Source organism: Oryzias latipes, chromosome 7 (genome assembly GCF_002234675.1).
Source record: "Oryzias latipes chromosome 7, ASM223467v1".
Classification (NCBI taxonomy): domain Eukaryota; kingdom Metazoa; phylum Chordata; class Actinopteri; order Beloniformes; family Adrianichthyidae; genus Oryzias; species Oryzias latipes.
In genome coordinates this window covers 10,482,749-10,502,814 of record NC_019865.2, presented here as the reverse complement: position 1 = coordinate 10,502,814, position 20,066 = coordinate 10,482,749, and the positions used below count along the sequence as shown (strand labels likewise).

At 41.1% G+C, this 20,066-nt stretch overlaps 2 protein-coding genes across 6 annotated transcripts; one reads left to right on the top strand and one right to left on the bottom strand.

The window, feature by feature from the left end:
- The first annotated feature begins 1,275 nt into the window (after nt 1-1,275).
- On the top strand, nt 1,276-11,908 carry LOC101154948 (solute carrier family 2, facilitated glucose transporter member 5). Of its 5 annotated transcripts, none has more exons than XM_004070390.4 (14): nt 1,276-1,454; nt 2,686-2,757; nt 4,907-4,968; nt 5,055-5,153; nt 5,780-5,940; nt 6,023-6,147; nt 6,223-6,375; nt 6,820-6,945; nt 7,019-7,206; nt 9,711-9,821; nt 9,905-10,006; nt 10,525-10,600; nt 10,788-10,915; nt 11,412-11,908. In XM_004070390.4, exons 3-14 carry the CDS (start codon nt 4,930-4,932, stop codon nt 11,634-11,636), a joined length of 1,533 nt encoding a protein of 510 aa, XP_004070438.1. In that variant the 5' UTR covers nt 1,276-1,454; nt 2,686-2,757; nt 4,907-4,929; the 3' UTR covers nt 11,637-11,908. The 5 variants fall into 5 exon arrangements, with proteins under 5 accessions (XP_004070438.1, XP_011475295.1, XP_020560239.1 ...); XM_011476993.3 differs by having other exon boundaries at nt 2,671-2,757; XM_020704580.2 differs by lacking the exon at nt 2,686-2,757.
- ca6 (carbonic anhydrase 6) lies at nt 11,830-16,644 on the bottom strand. The gene is made up of 10 exons (XM_004070391.3): nt 16,496-16,644; nt 15,837-16,016; nt 15,446-15,594; nt 15,060-15,155; nt 13,733-13,799; nt 13,502-13,659; nt 13,292-13,418; nt 12,850-12,933; nt 12,732-12,764; nt 11,830-12,658 (listed from the first exon to the last, which is right to left on the bottom strand). Exons 1-10 carry the CDS (start codon nt 16,575-16,577, stop codon nt 12,024-12,026), a joined length of 1,611 nt encoding a protein of 536 aa, XP_004070439.1. The 5' UTR covers nt 16,578-16,644; the 3' UTR covers nt 11,830-12,023.
- Nucleotides 16,645-20,066: the final 3,422 nt, after the last annotated feature.

Here is a 20,066-nt window from a genome sequence, read left to right as displayed (position 1 = left end):
CATATTCTGTCAACTTTTTTTTGAATAGTGTACAAATTTAACAGTGTTTAACAATTCGAATTATATCATAATTTGTGATTGCTGATATGATTCGTATTTTGAACGATCCGATTCACTGACCTAATATTGATCCAAGACATCTGTAGCCAAAAATTCTACCACAGATAATACCTGAGTACTGAACAGTTCAGGTGAATTTTCCAGATTTCTTGTATTTCTTACAAGATAGTCTGTGTAAATCAAGTGTGCACAAACAAGAATTAATAGCAAATCCATTCACATTTTAGTTTTCTAAAATTCAGCCTACTGTTGTTTTTTCACATCAAAATAAAACTTTATTTGAACATTCCACCACACTGTACGGTCACATGTCTTTCCACACATTGGACTGGAATGATGCTTGATCATTTTTCTACTGCCATCACGTGTGTAGTCTGCGTGCAGGACTGATATGCTGAGGCACACAGGGTAATCAGGGTTCAATTCCCAAGGGGTGCAATGAGCTTCATCCTGTGTGGGTCATTGGGGCTCCTTGGCATAAGGGGTCCCAGGTCTGACTGAGTCTCCCTGTGCCAGCGCCCAGTCTGGATAAAATACAGGATTGTGTCAAGAAGGGCATCCGGCATAAAAAAAAACAACAAAACTTTAACTCCTGTAGGGATGTGCTGAAAGGTGACCAACATACCGTGTGTCGTCTGCTGTGACGCACTTGGTCGTTCTTTCATTATATCTAAATAAACCCACCGTGGCTTAATGCAGATGGTTTTCCAAAATCAATCATAATGGATTTATTCCATATTCAACATGGTACAGGTCGATTGATTAACAACTTGCCTCAGACACATCCATATGGATTGTAGGAATATTAGGAATATAAATCAATTATTCGATTCAGTCAACATTAATTAATTCATCCATATTAATTATTACTTAGAAGTACATGTGTTTTTCACTTAAGTCTAATCATTTTTATGTTTTCTGTATCATTTTTCCTTAAGAAATGAACACATTTTGAAAATGGAAAATTGTATCCTTCCAGCTGAGTGGTTTTCCTGCGTGAACACTGCGTGGGTTCTGGTAATGCTTTTGCCCTGCAAGCATTTCAGACTATTTATTATTCATTTTTGCAACGTCTGACGGGAAACTCCAGCAGATGTCATGACCCCGCTGCACCTGTACTGGGTCCTGCCCCAGCTCCCAGCCCAGCATCACTGCCGCGCACTGATGATCACACACTCTTTTCAGTGGGATCAGTGGGGCAGGAACGTGACGCGGCGTGGCAGAGGGGAGGGGGGAGTCACACCTCTTGTTGTTCTGGTGTATAAATGTCGCAGGCAGAACTTAATGTTTCTCCATCGGACTCCTTTTGGGGTGACACGACACAAGGCGAGTTGCGCTTCCATGGTGACGGGAGAGGCAGAGATTTAAAGAGCAAGCATCCTTCAGTGGAAAGAGTGAGTCTTCTTTTATTTATTTATTTGTTGTTTTTTTTTTTTTTTTTTAGGAATGTATCCCGACCTGTTCCTCTCCCGTAAAATTGACTTGTTTACACAAATAAATCACAGATCTGAGGGGAACATCGGCAGTTACGTGACCACAGCAATTCAGAGGTGTCCAGAACTCCACAGTCACGTACGCTCACGGGCAGGTCACGTGACGAGAAGACATCACCCCCCATGTCAGCTGTAAATTCACTTTTGTAGCTGAAAGGAGGCTTTTAAAAACCCAACAGTGTTGACTTTTGGTACTTTGGGCTTTAGTGTTTATTTTTAAATATATCTTTATTTTTAAATGTGTAAATGTACATTTTTTGTTTTGGTAAAAACCAATAACGACATTTCGGGTCATTTTTTTCTTGGGTTTTGTTAAACATTTTTGTTTAGATCATTTTTGAACAGATCGTTTTAGAATTTCTTTTTGTAAAAAGTGAGTATTATTCCAATTTTCTAAAGAAAATTCATTGTGTCTCCACACTTTGGAGCTCAGAAAATAGTTTTTTTTAACCTGTTTTTGTAAACCAATAAAGTGTTGTTTTTTTAAAACACATTTTTCTTGGGTTTTATGAAATTTCCACAGCCTTTTTGTTTAGATCACTTTTGGAAGGCTGTAAAAAGTGAGTATTTTTCCAAATTTTTACAGAAATACCATCATGAATATGACAGGGAAAAATGTTTTCCCCTTGAACCCTCAAGGAAGAACATAACAAACAACATTGTTGTTTATCCAAGCTCTGCATGTCCAAAGAATTCTGCTTTCTAATAAACACAACTTTTCTGTGTTTGGCCAAAACATAACTTACCCCACCGCACTCTTCTTTAAAACCCCTCGGCTCTTGTCTAACTGGTTGTGTGAGGCATTGGGGGCGGCAGTTGCAAAAGAGCATCAGCATGTTGTGTGTCACCTGAATAACCTACATCCTCACTATCATTGAGGCAGGAGAAGCAGGGACCATCCTCATGTGCTGCACTTCCTCCTTGAAACCTGATCTCCAATCATGTACTTACTCTCACTCCCTGTTTGTTCCTGTTTGCTTGGCCCAACCACACGCTGAATGCATAGAGGAATGTGTGAACTCCATGAACCAAAGTCATGTCCCGGGACTGTGTGAACCGGGATGTCACAATTCTGTAACGTACTGTTCTTATGGCTGTGGATTGATTGCCATGATAGTTGCTGTTTTTAAAGGTCAGGGGTCTTGGCAGAAGAGAAACTGGGCAGTCTTATGTCTGTTCCCAGGACCCCATCTTTGACAGAGAGGTGAGTTCCCATCCATTTGTCTATTTTTAATTTAAAAATTCATCAAGTTTACATTTAAGTAATGAGAGTCATGCTGGAGTTCATTCTTCCAGGCCTTCCATAACTTCAGAGCATCTGATGCCTTTTCTGAGGGAAAAAGAGGAAGTCAATTTTGCTTATCCAGTTGATATTAAAAACAGCCAGTGGGCAGATTTTGTTTCTTCTTTTTGTCCTTGTGCACAGCAGAACAGATCCTCCTGAATTGTGTTTCCTGCAGGAATTAATCCATCATATTAGCGCTCAGGTTTGGCTGACATTGAAGCAACTTGAGATGATGGAAACGTTGAAAGGAAGAGGTTTCTGCTGTTTCCTCTGCTGGCTCTCTGCCCATTTAATTCATTTACTTTCAGAGTGCCTCTGACATGCTGGGAGACTGAGGGGAGCACTTTTTGCACAAAACACAGTTTTTTAGCTCCTTTTTCCCCTGTCCATCCTGGTTTTATATCTTAAATATTTAAATAAACTCACCACGATGTGTTAGTCATGGAACGTACCCTACAGAGTCAGAAGTTGTGCTGGTTTGTCTTTGCGCTCTGCTGGTTTGTCTTTGCGCTCTGTCCATTGTGCCTTTGTGAGAAAGCAGTTAAAGCTCCAGTGAAATTCCGCTTGGAACTGTGCGCCTGACATCCTGCATGTTTGCTCTCCCTTCCTAATGTGTGAGCTGCATGTCTGCACAGCGTCAGCTCCGCCATCAGTCCAGTGCAGGCACTGCAGCACAGCTGCAGCACATAGACGGGTCGTGGCCCAGCTTAAAATAATTTAAACCTTGTCAAATTAGAAGAAAACACAAAATAAATTACATTTTGAAGAAAAAAAGAAGTTTTTCACAAAAATCTGTTTCTGTTGAAATTAACTGCGGCATAGGTGACAAATATGTCTTTTAAAGCATCTGTTGGTTGCAAGATTTTTTGAAAATCCCTTGAATTGTGATGTTTTTACGTCGGAATATATTTAAACCGATCTATAGTCTGTGTATGTCGGTGTGTGGTCTGTGTGTGGCCTGTGGGGACCGGCTGAGTTGACCCCAGATTAAAAGGACCTTTAGCTCACTTGCAAGTATGAGCACAATGAAGCAGGACTACAAAGGGTAAATGAATGTCTTCCAAGGCTGTTTAAATCTGCACCAACTGCCAAAAAAAGCTGAGTAAGACTCAACCCTCAAAGTTCAACTAAACAGATTTAACTTTTATGACTCAATTAACATTGTTCTGTTTTCTTGATAACAGCAATAACACAGATAAAGTGGAGGCATTTGGATACGTTTGTCCTCTTTCACGTTCTCTTATGTCATCCTTTGAGAACGCCTGGATATCCTTTACGAGACAGACTGGAGAGGCGTTTAAGTATCCGTTTTACGTCTTCGAGCAACGTCAATGCTGCTTGATGTGAAGATAATGATGGCTTTATGTCCGTCTGTGATTAAACCGCAAGTCTCACCTCAGAAATTGTTTTTAGACCCAAGATAAAACAGATAAAGTTACAGGATTTGGCGATTTGGTTTACCGGAATGTTTGTAAAAAGGAGAAAAAAAAAGGAAAACAGGAAAGTTTCTGCGTTAAATGACATGTGGCTTTAAGAGAGTAGTGAGTCAGGAAAACTGTATTGATGAGCAGGCTCAGCTGTGGAGATAAGACCAAACGCAGCACATGACAAACCTGCAGACAAAACAAGCATCCCGCTGATTTTCTCTGCGGAAATGTGTCTCTTTTGTCTTAATGCAGGTAAAGATCTTCCATTTGTACAAAGATCAACGCTGTGTTTTTCATGAGCTGTGATTTCAAATCCACACATTCCCTCTGTGGTAAAATGCAACCCTGCATATGTAATAAAGATGGTTTATCTTATTCATTTCTGCTCTGATGAAAGCGGTAGTTTACATTTATGGAGGCTCAGTGGTTGAAGGCGTGTATTTGTTGTGCGAACAGCTACTCTGACTTTAGCAGGTATCTTTTATCCACTTCATAAAGCAGCTATTTAATCCTGAGAGCACAGTCAGCAGTGATAATCAGACGCCGTAAACAGGTGCCACCCTCTCTGAGCTCACGTCCAAAGGGCAAACTCGTCCAAGGGGTGCAAATATAATCAAACACACTCTTTTGGTTGCTTACAGTGACACGCGGTCCAAACAAGGCCATGGCAGAGAAATGTAAGGATCCTGCAGAAAAGAAAGGGGTGAGTTCCCATCAAGTGGCAGATGTGGGGTTTAGGAGTGACTGTTCTGTTCCAGATCATTTATTTTGTTTGTCCCCCTCAAACAGAGACTGACCACAGTCCTGGCGCTGTCCACGCTGATATCTGCATTTGGATCATCGTTCCAGTATGGGTACAACGTGGCGGTCATCAACTCCCCGGCCCCGGTAAGCTCCTTACTGCAAACCATGCTACGTACACACCGGGCAAGAATGCACTGAACACGTTTTTAGCAAATGGCATTCACACAGCACTGTCACTGCCCGGTACTAGCGCATGTACTCACAGTTGGAAGAGGTTTGGTGTGAAATGTGGAAGCGGTGTAAATCTGGTGATTTTGCTACAGGCTTTTTCTCTCACAGCTTCATTCAGATATATGAAAGACCTGGTGTTATATAATTCCAGCCAGACACAATTTATTAATTTCTCCTTCATGATCAATTTTCAAACGGTTGGCACTTCCATGAACTGAATAGGATACGTCACTGCCAAATCCAAGTCCCTTATTTGTTAAAGTTCAACTGGTTTAACTTTCAACGTGCCTCCATTGACCGGACGTTTTGTACATGGAGCCCAAAAACGGACTTAAAAACTTGGGTAGCGATGGGAGGAACATGAGAGTTTTGAACACGGAAGCCCAAAACCTGCATTTGCGAGTGTTTACATAGACTTTTCATTAAAAGTGGGCGTTTGAACGTGCGTTTCTGAGCCCGGCGTGACCGTAGCTTCAGAATCATTGTGGAGATGATGTCACAGAAACTGGCTTCAAGCAGCTTTTTCCTGCCCCCTTCAGGTCATGCAGCAGTTTTACAACACCACCTACATGGAGCGCTACAAAACTGAGATGGGGCAGAACTTACTAACTCTGCTGTGGTCTCTGTCCGTCTCCATGTACCCTCTTGGAGGCTTTTTCGGTTCTCTGATGGTGGCTCCTCTGGTCAACCACCTAGGAAGGTAAACTTCTTCATATTCTTTAGCCTCATTGGACACCGTAGACGTTTCGTAACTAGGTGGATCTGCTTCAACCCTGCAATAGGAAAGGCACCCTCCTCTTCAATAACATCTTCTCCATCGTACCTGCTGTGATGATGGGAGCCAGTGAAGTCGCAAAGTCCTACGAGATCATTATTGTGGCTCGGTTCATTGTAGGCATCTGTGCAGGTTGGAAAGCGCTTTCACGTGGATGTAACATGATTGTTTTTTTTTGTATGAAAGCTGCCACTCTTCTGCCTGCAGGTCTTTCGTCCAACGTGGTGCCGATGTACCTGGGTGAACTCTCTCCAAAAAATCTGAGGGGAGCTCTTGGCATTGTGCCACAGCTTTTCATCACCGTTGGGATTTTAAGTGCCCAAGTCCTGGGCATCAGAAACATACTGGGCAACAGTGCAGGTGATCCTCATTCTTTAAAATGACTGATGAGTTACATATTTCGATACATTTTGATTATTTCTAATGTATTAGTTGCTTAACATCGCCTAGGATGTATTTATTGTATTGGAGTTTTGAAATTTATGCCTATTTTGATGACACGTTGAACCTGAGGCCAACAAGGTCTTTTGATTTCGATTTGATGTAGGAGCAAATTGCACCGTTTCTTCCTCACCCAACACCTCTTCAGCATCTTTGCACACATCTTGCATGTTTTGTTATCCTCCAACCCTCTACATTACAATCTACATCATGGTGCAAACATTAGAAATGAATGATTAAAAAGAACAAAAGAAGCCGACTGTTTTCTTAGTGATGCGTGCAAAGATGCTGGAGAGGTGATGGGCGGGGAGACAAGGTTCTGGCCATGATAGCCTTTTTTTATTTATTCATCTTCCTGTTCAGGCTGGCCCCTCATGCTGGGCTTAACCGGCATTCCTGCTTTGATTGAGCTGCTGCTGCTGCCCTTCTTCCCAGAAAGCCCAAGGTACATGCTCATCCAGAAGGGAGACGAGAAGAAGGCAAAGAAGGGTACAAACACATAAATCGGCCTCATACATCATCAGGGTTTTGAGTGTTTTTCTGAGGGTTTTGCTGCTCGTAGCTTTGCAGCGGCTGCGCGGCTGGGACGATGTGGATGCTGAGATGACAGAGATGCGTCTGGAGGACCAGTCGGAGCGGGCCGAAGGCCGCTTGACGGTCTTTTCCCTGCTCGCCCAGCGCTCTCTCCGCTGGCAGCTGATCTCAGTCGTATTCATGAACATGGGTCAGCAGCTGTCCGGTGTCAACGCGGTAAGACACACCAGCTCACCTGTCCTCATCACAGGTCGATGAAAGCAAGATTTTCTGTTGGAAATGTCTTCCTCTACTTTGTCTTTGTCTTTTGGCTGCTTCTCACCTCACAAATCACCTGTTTCTCTCTAATCCTTTGGATCCTCCTCCCTTACACCAACCAACCCTCATGTCCTTCGTCCCTACATCCATGAACCCCCTCTTTGGTCTTTCTCTTGTCTGCTTTCCTGGTAGCTCTAACCTCAGCATTCTTTTATCAACATGACCATTGTCCCTCCTCTAAACCTCTCTAAACCATGTCAATCTGCATCCAAAACATCTAACATGATCTGTTCCCCTGATTCTATCCATCCTTGTCACTTCCAAAGACCAACACCATGGCTGCTCTCACCATAGTCTTCTACACCTTTCTTTTCATTCTTGCTGACACTCTTTTGTCACACATAACACCTGAAACTTTTTCCACCCGTTCCAACCTGCTTGCACACACCTCGTCTTGTCTTTCCCAAACTCTACGTTGTTTTGGACTGTTGACCCTAAGGGCTTAAAAAATTCTCCACCTTCTTCACCTCTGCTCCCTGTAATCTCAGTGTTCCACTTGAATCCCTCTCATTTACACACAGACGTTCTACAGCACATCTCATTACCGTCTAACAGCTCTCATGCATGTCCTGAACAACTCCAACATACATGTACTTCATGCAAACCAGAGCTCCCCGTCAGTATTCTGTCTTAAGCTTTCTCAAGATCTACAAAGATACAATGCTCCTTCTGGTCTTCTCTCTACTTCTCTAGAAGCTTCTGCAGAGTAAAGATTGCATCTTTGTACTCTTTTTTTTGGCATTAAACCATTCTGTGCATGGAAATCCTCACTTCTGACTTCTTTCATTGACTCCTCCACACATTTCAAAAACTTTGCACGTCTCCCTTTTTCTGAAACGCCCATATATTGCTTTCCTTAAGCCTTACAGAGTAAACTATATCCATATATATGATAAAATATTATCTGTGGAATACTAGAGAACCATTTTTAAATGAAATATTAGTTGATTTCACAGTTCATTTTCCATCCCAGAGGTAGGATGACTCGATCTCTGAGGCACCGGCTTTTGCTCCATGTGGGTGCCGCCCATTTCATGACGTCAATGTAGAGTCGGCCTCAGCTGCGTGTCTGCATCTCGCCCACGAAAACAAACTGCATCCAAACATTTGCAAAGATGGATGTTCATATTGTGCATATACTGTCAAATGAAAGCCTTTTTGCCAAACACTGTTAGCTCCGCGGAGAAAGTGGGTGTTTGTTTAATCCTGGGGGCGGTGCTGGCTGGTCAGACTCTTCCTGGAAGGGGCTGTTCTCACAGGTTTACATTACAGTACAATATGAGAACCCGCTCATTTTTTTGTGGATTGGGGCTGGTGCTCAGAGAGTAGGTTTTTAGAGAAATGCCTAAATGGACCAAAATACTGCTTTGGGGTTTTTTTCTGTGAAGAATGAACAATGGTAATACACTTAAAAGCTTAGAAAATAGATATGCATGATCTAGTCCCAGTAAAAATGGGCACCAGAGCAATTTTTCTCCATTCCTTCATTCTCCTTCATCCTTTTAAATGCAAATGCAAATAAAGTTTTTTCACCCATTAATCAATATAAAATGTTATTCTCAATGGTAACCTTTCAATATGCATTTTCATATTGCAAGCCTGAATTGCATATTAAAATGTCAATTGCTTTGATTTATGGGTGCAAAAAATCTTCCATGCAAGAGAACCAGAAAAACAATGATGGAAGTTTATTAAATAAACTAAAATGGCTGATAAAGGACAGCATAAAAGTGGACCTAAAAACGACAAACTGAAAAATGACTACAGGCGTCCCCAAATACATGAAGGTCAAGGATCAACTTCAGTCATAAATTGTAAATAAAATAAATAATAAATAAATTGTAACTCTAAGTGAACTCAAAACTCAAAATAAATTTTTTTGGGTAATTGATCAATTACTAATTTACTAGTAAAGTATATATGTCACACAACTTATCGGTTAAATGAAAAGTGGTCTTGTTAATTAACTAAGCATTTGCTATTACTGATTTACCTCTATGGAATTTGGGTCAAGCTAGTCGACCAACGAGGTAAAAAAATGCCTTAAGTAATGTTATCAGTAAACTAGTTAACAGTTTTGCTGATTTACACATTTGTTTGGGCTCATCATGGGGCCTCGTGGGTTAGGGGAAAGTGGTTAGCACCCTTGCCTCACAATGAAAAGACCATGATTTGAATCCCGGAACCTTTCTTTGGATTTAGCAGGTTATGAAAATGGATGGATCATCAGCATAGAAGAGTCTATTAATATCAAGCTCATCTATTTTTTTTATAGTGTCCACCTAACTCTCATCATTTTCCTCTTTTTATATGATCTCACAAGAAAAGCTTCTATTTTCCTCCAAAGATGTTTGCTTCATTTTGTTGACGTATTTCTTTGTTTTTGTCCATTTCTCCTTCAGATCTACTACTACGCAGACAGCATTTACTCCTCTGCAGGAGTTAATGAGAACGATGTTCAGTTTGTCACAGTGGGAACAGGAGCAGTAAATGTGGTCATGACTGTAGCAGCTGTAAGTATTTCAAACAGATGATAAAACCTCATTGATGCAGAGCTGGTCTCTGAAAGACTGAGCTCTTTTTTTCCTTTGCCCAGGTCTTCATCGTGGAGAAGTCAGGCCGACGGCTGCTCCTCCTTGTAGGTTTTGGGATCTGCTGTGCAGCGTGTGTGCTTCTTACCATCGCCCTCAGCCTCCAGGTACCCACAGTGAAAGCTGCTTTACCCTCAGCATTTTTCATTGCTGCCCTCTAGTGGTCCATTGTTGAAAAAGTTGAACTTCACAGTCTGCTGCAGCGACAAACATCACAGCGAAATTCTGAATGAAAACAAACTCGGCCATATTTTTCCTGCAGGAGTTTTCTAGGTTTTAATTCACTTCCACACAAAATTGAGTCACAGCAATCACATTTTTCTAGAAAAATGTATTATAATATTGGATTTTTTTCTATTGTAACACGACAGATTAGTCAATATATCGACAAATAAGATGTACCTATATTTATGCTGCTGTTCTTCCTTTGAGGCTTTTTGTCAATGCCATAGTCCAACTGCATCCTGTCTACATAATGCACAGATTAGAGCAAAAAGTCAGCAAGGGATACACACCTTCACTGTTAAAAAAGCACTTTCACAATCACAATCTCGATAGAAAAACATAGCTCAAAAAGGCCCCGAGCTATTAAGGATTAATATCATGTTGTTTACTGTGTCCACAGGAAAGCGTGTCATGGATGCCATACGTCAGCATCATGTGTGTCATCATCTACGTCATTGGCCACGCCATCGGACCCAGTGAGTCTGACCCACCTGTGGTTGTTTACACTCTGTGATTACGGCACGGCGGTCTATTAGCTCAAGTTGTTTGGACGGGAGCAGACATGCAATCATGTCTTTTTTTTTTTTTCTTTTCAAATCAGCACTCACATGTTTGAGACACAAGTATGCTCTTCAGTAATTGACCACGTCTGTCCGCTTGCAGGTCCAATCCCCAACGTGGTGACCACCGAGATGTTCAGGCAGTCCGCCAGGTCTGCAGCATTCATGGTGTCCGGCTCTGTCCACTGGCTGTCCAACTTCACCGTCGGCCTCGTCTTTCCCTTCATGGAGGTTAGGCACGCAACTCCCACAGAGGAGCAACAGTGATACAATTTGCATAGAAAAGTCCAGAACCACTTCTTCCGGCATGAGTGCAAACACATTTTGAAATAACCTTTTAAAGCAATTGTTCTGCTTTGTTAAGAGAGCAGAACTTCAGCTTAAACCTCAGAGTTCCTGCGTGTTTTTGATGGCTGTCACACCAACCACACACCAAGTATTTCAAACATTTAGCACGATGTGCAGAGTTTGAAGCTACAGTTACAGTGTAAGGCTACTGGGGTTGACTGTCGAAAACAAACTGATGAATAAAGATTGTTTTTTGAAGGATGAACAGTAAACAGGAGACGAGTTGGTTTTGGTTACAGAGGCTAAAAAAAAAGCAAGCCTTGCCATAAAAAGGTTACCTTGTCGGCTGTGTATATCCAGCTGTTTTGGCCTAAAATATTTACAACCTTTCATCCTGAGGATACACAGATCACACTTCCTTTCCTCCTTTCCCCTCCAGAGAGGCCTGGGACCTTACAGCTTCATCGTTTTTGCTGTCATCTGTCTGCTTACCCTGGTTTACGTCTGGGTGGTGGTGCCAGAGACCAAGAAAAAAACCTTCCTGGAGGTTTCCCAGATGTTCGGAAAGAGGAACAAAGTAGAGATCAAGCTGGGTGACAGCGATCTGCCCCTGAAAGACAGCAAAGAAATACCCGAGGATCCGGAAAAGGTCACAGCCTTCTGAAAGGAGAGGAAGTCTTTGATGTGGGGGGGTAAAGGGTCCAGTTATTTTCTATTCCATGTCTTATGAGAAGTTGGAACAGAGTCTTTATATACGCATTAGTGTCTTTGAACCTTGTTGTGCATGTAAATTAAAATTTGCAGAGTAGTAGAAATGAATGAACGTGTATGTGAGTAATGAAACATAACAAAGAGTCTCTTTTAAGCCTTTATTGTTGGTGCATATATGTGAATACATGGATGAAGCTGTGAAATACATTTCAATATAAAACCTGGCGTCTGAGAAGCATTTTATCCTACATTACCAGCATCTACAGCACCTTAATGCCCCACTATCAGCAGTACAAATCCCATGCAGCGGTTTAAGCTCATCAAAAGACAGGCAGGCCTTTCAGATGCATCTGTACTGGCTATCCAGCTGCACCCCGCCATATATGCTAAGTTTAGTGCTTCCCCAGCTGAACACATTTCCCACAGTGCTGGTGTTTCTCCCGCATGACATCTGGGTACGGATTTCTGCCGTGCTCAGCACATAGTTCCACACGTTGACGTCAGTCATCTTGCCCACAAAAGCGTCTGCGTCGGACAATCCCAGCACTCCATCCTGGTCTTTACCCAGAATGAACTCACCGCCGGGGTGGATGGTGTAACCGCTCCTTAGGTGGCGCTGCTCACCTAACATGCCGTTGACCCAGATATCTGCTCCACCGGTGTGGGATGACCAGGTGATGCAGTAGTTCGTCCAGTCCTGTGACCTAAAAGTGTGCGGCATGTTGACAAATTCGTTGCCGATCCAAAGACCTATCTCTCCCGATTCTGCATCTTTACTGATGGAGACTGTCAACTCGTTGTCATTGCCGTCACTGGAATAGGAGATGACAGTGTGAACCCCCGGGCCCTGAGGTAAAACATGCATGCAGACGGTGAAGGAGTCCAGATCCATGGGGTGGTTGAGGCGCGCTAAAGCATAACTGCCATAATTCCTCTCCGGGAAACCCAACACCAGAGGAAACAGATCACTGTGGTCTGCAGGGGACAAGAAACAGGATTAGACTCCAGAGCAGGATGAGCCTTTTCATCTTCTCCCTAAAGGACTCACCGTATCTGGGAGGATTTGGGCTACGATTTCCTCCTTAAGTGGGAGACAAAGAACAAGAAAACCTAAGAAAAAAAGGTTTATTTCCATTCTGCCTTTTACATCTTCAGCAGTTCCTCACCAGAGTACAGGTTCTTTCCCAGAGATGTTATCAAACCCTCAATCTTCTCAAGCCTGGACTCTATCACATCTTGTAGACAAAATGCTGCAGAGGCAAAAAGTGTCAAACAAATTAGGATCAGGCCTGTAAAACTTGTCATGATCTTTTTGACAAAATGGTAAATGGCAAATACTTTTATAGCGCTTTCGCTAGACCCAAGGCGCTTTCAGTCACAGTCTCATTCACACATTCACACACTGATGGCGGTTCTGCTGCCAAACACTGGCGCCAACCTTCCACCAGAGGCAAGGTGGGGTTCAGTGTCTTGCCCAAGGACACTTCAACACATGATCAGGCAAGGCGGGAACCCAACTGATCAAGGGTCGACCGCCCTTCCACTGCACCACGGCCGTCCCGACAAACCACTTATTTTGCAATCACATCGCCACGGCGAGACACGCACATCCTTTCCTGACACGTGGGAGAAAAGATGACTCCACCACTCTGTCGTTAAGAGGCTGGGCGATGCGGTAGTCATTCCACAGCGTTTTGTTGTCTATGTCCATCAAAGTGCTCTCCAGCCTCCTGATCTGGTGCAGCAGGAAAACAGAAAAACGTAAAAAACATGTATGCTTCCATCAGTTTTCCACTTCTGAAGAAAAGCCTTGTCTACCTGGTTCTGGGAAAGAGTGATGGGGGTGTCAAACACAGTCCAGATGATGCTCTCAAAGCAGGGGGGCGTGGTGAGGGACCCCTCGTATCTGAAGAAATGGTTGAGGTTCTCCGGAAGCATGGAGCGCACGTCGATGCTCGTAATATTCATGGACTGACCTGTCGGGGGGGGGGGGGGAACACTAACTTTTCAAAGTCATCTGAGGAAAAAATGGGTGCACATGAAACTCACCTGCATACTTGATTTTCTCCAGGTTTGCAATGAAATCACTGTAGTACGTGTTCTCAAAATGTCCATCCTAGAAACAAAGAAAACTCAATGAAACATGGAAATGAGAATTTTAAACCTCCTGAATGCGACAGAAAGAAAAATGTGTCCAGTTGAAATTGTTTTAGATCCATCAAAAACTACAATTCTCAGAGCCCTAAGCCCCAAGTATCCTCTATAGATACCAAAAGAAGTTTATGTAGTAGTTTTCAGGGGTTGGGAGATATTCAGATTTAGAAATGTTCTCTACAGAAGACATCTTTGCATTGGTGGTAGCCAGGAGCTATTCTAAGCATTTCAGAGTGCCGAATTATACTTTGTTAAGGGCCTTAAAGTGTTTGTTTTACTGCCACGGGAGCTGTTCTTATTATTTTTTGCTGGATGAACAACCTGACGTATTTATATATTTTTGTAGAAAACAATGAAAATGACTTTATTAGGAGCCAAAAAGCTATAAAAACAGAATTTAAACGCTTCACAAAGACAGAGAAAGGAAAGAAAAGTAACTGCCGCAGAATGGTCAGTAAAATTTCAACATTTTCCATCAACATTTAAAAAAAATTCTCAAGAAAGATCGAAATAGAATCAAAATTATTGAAGACTGTGAAAAAATATTATAATAATCTGATAATACACAAAAAAATACATAAACAAGAAAGGTCTAAAAACCAAATCAATCATGCATTACTGCGATAATGTATTCTGAATCTATGCATAATTTTAAAATGAAAACATTGATTACTTCAAACCTAACAAATAAAAACATGATGCAGAAATGAATCATCCCAAAAGGTTTTTCAAGTCCATAACTGAGTATCTTTGTGCTTTTTTAGTTAAAAGTCTATTATTAAATCAAATTACTAGCTCAGCTGAGTTATTTTTGCTCCAAAGAAGACATTTGTCTACATAGATAAACAACTTTTTCTATAAACCTTTACTTGAGTAAATTTAAAATATTTGAGGAAACTGAGTCTGTCTAAACCATACAGGCTGTGTGATTATTGTCACTGTTGTCTTTACTGCAGCGTAGGCCTCTGAAAGTACAGGAAGTGCGTTCTTATTCACTAAACTGATCTGCAGCTGAAAATTCAATAGGGTCTTTAATCACAAGGTTGACCAAATTTTTAAACTTCAAAGGATGTTGAATCATGAATTAATCTTTATTTCCCTCAGAAGCTTTTCTTTTTGTAAACTTCCTGACTCTTTTTCTCTGAAGTGGTGTCCAGATGCTGCATTGGTGCTGCGGTGACCTGGTGCTGAGACAGAGGCAGAGGTTTTTGTGCTTACGTACATCGTAGACAAAGGCAAGAACCGCCAATCCATCCTTCTTATCTTTGGCTTCAGAAAAGCTTCTGTACTTTTCAGAATTGTAATGAACAATGTGAAGCTGGAAGGAAAGAAAATAAACCAGAAGCAGTTTTTTTAAAATGACAATTTGCACTTTTTACTGAACTTGTATAAGCAAAAGACTGAGAATTGAAATAAGGCAAAAAAGCAATGAAAGCAGGTCCTTTTTTTTTTGGATTTTGCATACAGAAGTCTGTAGTTTTGTTATTTAAATGCTGTATTTAAAAAAATACTCTTGAGCGTGTTTTTCTTCATTGTAACTGTCAGAATGTTTACTGATTTTCAGTTTCTTTCATGGAGAGCCTGATGAAGAGAGTGTTTTCTGGAAACCTCTGCCATGTAGCGGACTCCATCTATGGTGTGCTCCGCTCCACTGGCCTCCTGGTGTGAGCCTCCCCAGTGCAGGTGCATCTGGACAGCTGTGTATATCCCCGGGAGGCCTTGGCTGATCGTCATGGTGGGGGGTAGGTTGATTTGAACTAAAGCAACACAAGGATTTGATCACTGACCATGAATTCTTTACTTGTGATGCTGTTATCTTCCACATGATTGGGTTTGGAATTGGCCTAAATTTAACACAATTCAAACCATGTTAGAGTTGTTTCTTTTATCAGCTGTTTTGTTACAAATCAGGGATTTTAGTTGCTTGGTGAAATATTTTATTCTAGGAGTAAACTATGCAAGACATGTGACAGTTTTTCATCTTCTGTCACGTTCTTACCCGTGTGGCCGTTGTTGGTCATGAGAAATTTCCCCTGCTGAGCATCGTAATTGCTGAGCTCCAGTTGTAACATGTTTGGGTTGTGCTTGACATTGCGCCGCTGGATGTCAATTGGAGACTGCTTCTTCCCCGCGCACGCAGGATACTCGGTTGCCCAGTGCTGCTGATCCAACGCTCCCTCTGTACAAAATAAGAAAAACTTTGTTTATTTTAGGTGACACTTTGTGAAAGGTTTGCTTATATATGCCTTTATTTGATGATGATTAAAATGATCGTGGGTTCTTTTGTTGTTCAGACCCTTACAAGACTTGTCAAACTGGATATTCCCCCGGTTCCCAGTAACTTTCACCTCTTCAGTAAAATGCGACACAGCAATGAACTTGCAAGACTTTGTTTCCCTCCTTACGCAATAAAAATGCCTGAAATTAATCGAAAATCAAGGGAGCGCATTGCATTGTCACTTTGATTAATGTCAAATTGTTGCAGCAGGGCAACTTCATGTTTACAGTTTATTTTTTTAAAATGCAGTGTTTTGCCGCACTTGGATTAATCGCACACTTTTACGCACCAAATCCATCCTTCACCCCCTATATATTTATCAACAAATCTTTTTACTGTAAAAAAAAAAACCATGTGTTGTGAATATTCAGAAAGCCCACCTGTATATGTCCAGTGTATTCTGTTATCAGCAGCGACAAAGCGGAGCAAAAGCGCTGAGAGAATAGCGGAAAGAACCTCCATCGCTGCGCCTCGTCTCTGTGGGGCACCGCACTGACAGCTCCCAGTGGTTTTCACTCAATATTTGACCCACGACTGAAGGGGGAGGCGTTGAAACCTCTGCTGAGAACGCCCAGGACGCCTCCCAATTGCTCCAAAGTGGATGGAATGACAATATCTCTCTTATCAGAGCTGGTTCTTAAAATAAGCTGGCATTTATTTGCATGGGGGAAAGGGGGATGGGGGGGGGGTGAAGTGTTTGATCCACTTCTGGTCATTTCTATCTATGTTTGATTAAGAACCAATATAATGGATTTTGCACGTTTTCAAAACTCTCTTTCAAAATGACTTATTATGGGAAATTTCATCCTTTTCATCAAGGGTTTGATAACATACTTTTCTGTGAAGAATCATCTTAGTTATAGACTTGAAACTTCTAGAAGCTAAATGAAACTCCAGAAACCCACTCATCTGCTTTTTGTGATATTCTATTTCAACAAACACATTTTCCAAGTATCACGATGTGGCTCCAACTTATCTGTTGGTTCAAACTCGTCAAAACATGTCCTGCACTACAAATGCCAACGGTGTCAAACTAGTGTGTGAGTGGGAGAGTGAAACTTGCCTCAGAAACCGTTCAACAGAAACAAATCCTATAAAAGCAGACTTTTGCTTTTCTTCAGAAGGTCACTCATGAGAATAAACATATGAAACTTGAGCAGAAACGCTCAACTTCTTGAGTAAAAGGTTTTAATCACGCAAACCTCACTGATAAGACGGTCAAAAAGGACAGGCTTTCATCAGACATTAGACCTTTGACTTGTTAGAGTTGTTTTAGCTTTTTCCAGTTTTTGTTTAAAACCAGGTTACAGCTAAAAGATGTCAAAAAAAGGTCTAAAAAACGGTTTACAGTGGAAGAGAAAGAAGCCTGATGCTTGTCCGAGTCCTGTTCCTTCATTCCTTTAAATTGGATCTTTGAGGACTCTCTTGGGTGACAATCATTGAAACAAGCTTTGTGGAATTTCTTATAATGTGTTAGGAGTTATCAACAGAGTTGCCTCTGGGGAGAAAACTTGACTTAATCTTTATCAGTTTCTGTCAAATAGAAGTCACGAAAGAGTGAAGTCTCCCCCACATGACTGAAAACAGGCCACCATTGTTATTTTCCTAAAAAGAAAATTTTTTTTGACTCCAAGCTACATCTAACTTGTTTTGCAAAAACTTTTTTTTGGTTTTTGAGAAGTAAAAAAATTAAGAATTCAACAAGTGATTCTTCTCATACTATGCTAATTTTTGCATTAAAGGATTCCTCTGATGGGAACCTGGAGCTGATCTCAGTCTTTGACACACAAAGACTGAGATCATTATGAACCAACAGACATGATGCCCCTTGGGACCTCACTAGACATGAATCTTAGATGTCTTCTTCTTTAGAAAATCACTGGGTCCATCATCACCACGAGGACAATGATAGTTTTTAAGTCTCAAGGACTCTACCGGTGTAATTGCATCTGCTGAGAACAAGCTGTTAGTTTAAAGCCCTATGATGTGAATCTGACATGCACTGTGTAGAGAAGCTGCAGACTCACACCTGTTAAGATCAAGGAAATAGCAGTTTTAAAATTATTTGAACAAGGAAGTGCTGTTGACTGTGCACATCTTTGCAGACATCATTGCACATATTCAATGACTGCTTTTGCTGCATTTTTTTCACGCCTTATACACCAAGGGTAAAACAAACAGAAAGAAGCTTTTTTTTTCATTAGATTGAAATTTAAAACCTTCCTAACAAGTTAATAAACAAGTTAAGGTCATAAAAAAACAAAAACTCCCCATCTAGAGTGGGGTTTTACTATCAGAAGATGGGGAAAATATACGTTTGTTTTAGTTACCCAAACCTACTATCCCACTACAGCTTTGTACTAAGACCTCTGGAAAAAATGTCTTTTCTGCCACTCTGTTTGTCATCCAAACTGAAAAAAATCGTTTTTTCTCTCTCTGGTAGTTTCTACACCTCATTTTTTAAAATATCATGTCTGAGTATGGGATTAAAATCACATATTAACCCAAATTATTTTTCTTCACAATCAAAATGACATGATTTTAAGAAAAATAAATACTCTGATGCAACGTTTATTCAATTCTCTCAGTTTTAAAATAAAGACTTGTCAGCTCCAGTATTATAGAGTGAGTTGTGAATCTCCAAACCTTAAAGATTTTTGTGAGAGTGAAGGTTAAAGTCTAGTGAGCCTAACTGTCGTTAGTACCACCTAACTTGTCTGGCGATTGTTAAAACGTTTCTCTGTAAGCATTAGTAAGCATTACTCAGTCAGGTTTACACAAAGACGGTTATGTTTTTTTCTTCTTAGAGTCACACTGATGTTTATGTGCCACCATATGACTGCACATGATGATCTGTGTGTGTTTTTTTTTACTTGACACGTTGTTGATGCAGCCAAAAACACATCAGACAAAAACTCGTGTGGCTCTTCATTTACTTTTCGCTGCCATGGTTCTCTGAGCATGAAAACCTTTTCAGAGCAACACCTCATTCTCACCTTTGCACATGTTCACGCCTGAACGCTGTGCAGAAACGGCCTGTCTGTGAGTCACCGAGCCCTTCTGGGACAAATTTATTTCATGGTTTTTGGGTAAGAAAGCAGCAGCCGGCAATTACCATGGACCCGAACTGCCTGTGCACATAGATGTGATGACTTGAAAACGTTCTAGACTGAACAAATGTGAGCTCTGGTTTGATGAGTGGAAAGCAGCTTTAATGCCTGTGAGTCAAGCCATCACAAAGTACCTGGTTGACAGTAATATATTCCTGCACAAAAACAGAAACACATTCATTTTAGATGTGCTTGTTGGCTTAGTTTGGGCTGATTTTGCTCTGCTCTTTTGCATATTGCATGCTAAAAGGTAAAAAAAAAAATAAGACAGTTTTGTTAGTCAGCATACCACAGTCAGACCACAAGCATTTTTGATATTCTAAGCCTTCGATTGTGCGGCGACATTTCACACGAACTTGACCATTTCCTTCTTGGTCCGATTGTGTAATACCAGTAAATGTTGCAGTCTGTGAAATGTGAAATCCGTCACAATTCTTTAACACAAGATTGTGAAAAAATTATTTTTGACTTGTTAGTTTGCCATGAGTGTACACCAAAAATTTTCAACGGTCAACAAGGATTAGAAAGGGAAATGAAAATGTGGGCTACTCTTTAAAATCATCAAGTCGTGTTCTCCCTTTTTTCAGTGTTAACAGTAATCATTTGGAGTGTGTGTTTGTAAACGCTTGACAGTTACTGATTCTAGAAGACACACCCTGATAAAATTATGTTTAATGCATTTTAAACAAGTTATTTTGGCATTTTTCTGATGATAGAGGACATAAATGTAACAATTATGCTTTAAATTGCATTTTTAAGTATTTCCTCTCGCATTTCTTCTTTCTTATGTTAAGTTTCAAGTAAGTTTCACAGAATTGGAATTCTCCATTAGATCTTAGAA

What these genes read in the sequence shown, in the direction of transcription:
- LOC101154948 (XM_020704580.2), top strand. An exon ending in TCATCAACTCCCCGGCCCCG is followed by an intron (nt 5,154 to 5,779) that starts GTAAGCTCCTTA and finishes TGCCCCCTTCAG; the next exon opens with GTCATGCAGCAGTTTTACAA. An exon ending in TCGTCTTTCCCTTCATGGAG is followed by an intron (nt 10,916 to 11,411) that starts GTTAGGCACGCA and finishes TTTCCCCTCCAG; the next exon opens with AGAGGCCTGGGACCTTACAG.
- ca6 (XM_004070391.3), bottom strand. Translation starts at nt 16,577, where the DNA reads ATGGAGGTTCTTTCCGCTATTCTCTCAGCGCTTTTGCTCCGCTTTGTC. An exon ending in TCACTCTTTCCCAGAACCAG is followed by an intron (nt 13,419 to 13,501) that starts GTAGACAAGGCT and finishes CTGCTGCACCAG; the next exon opens with ATCAGGAGGCTGGAGAGCAC. An exon ending in CCCACGTGTCAGGAAAGGAT is followed by an intron (nt 12,934 to 13,291) that starts GTGCGTGTCTCG and finishes TTGCCTCTGCAG; the next exon opens with CATTTTGTCTACAAGATGTG.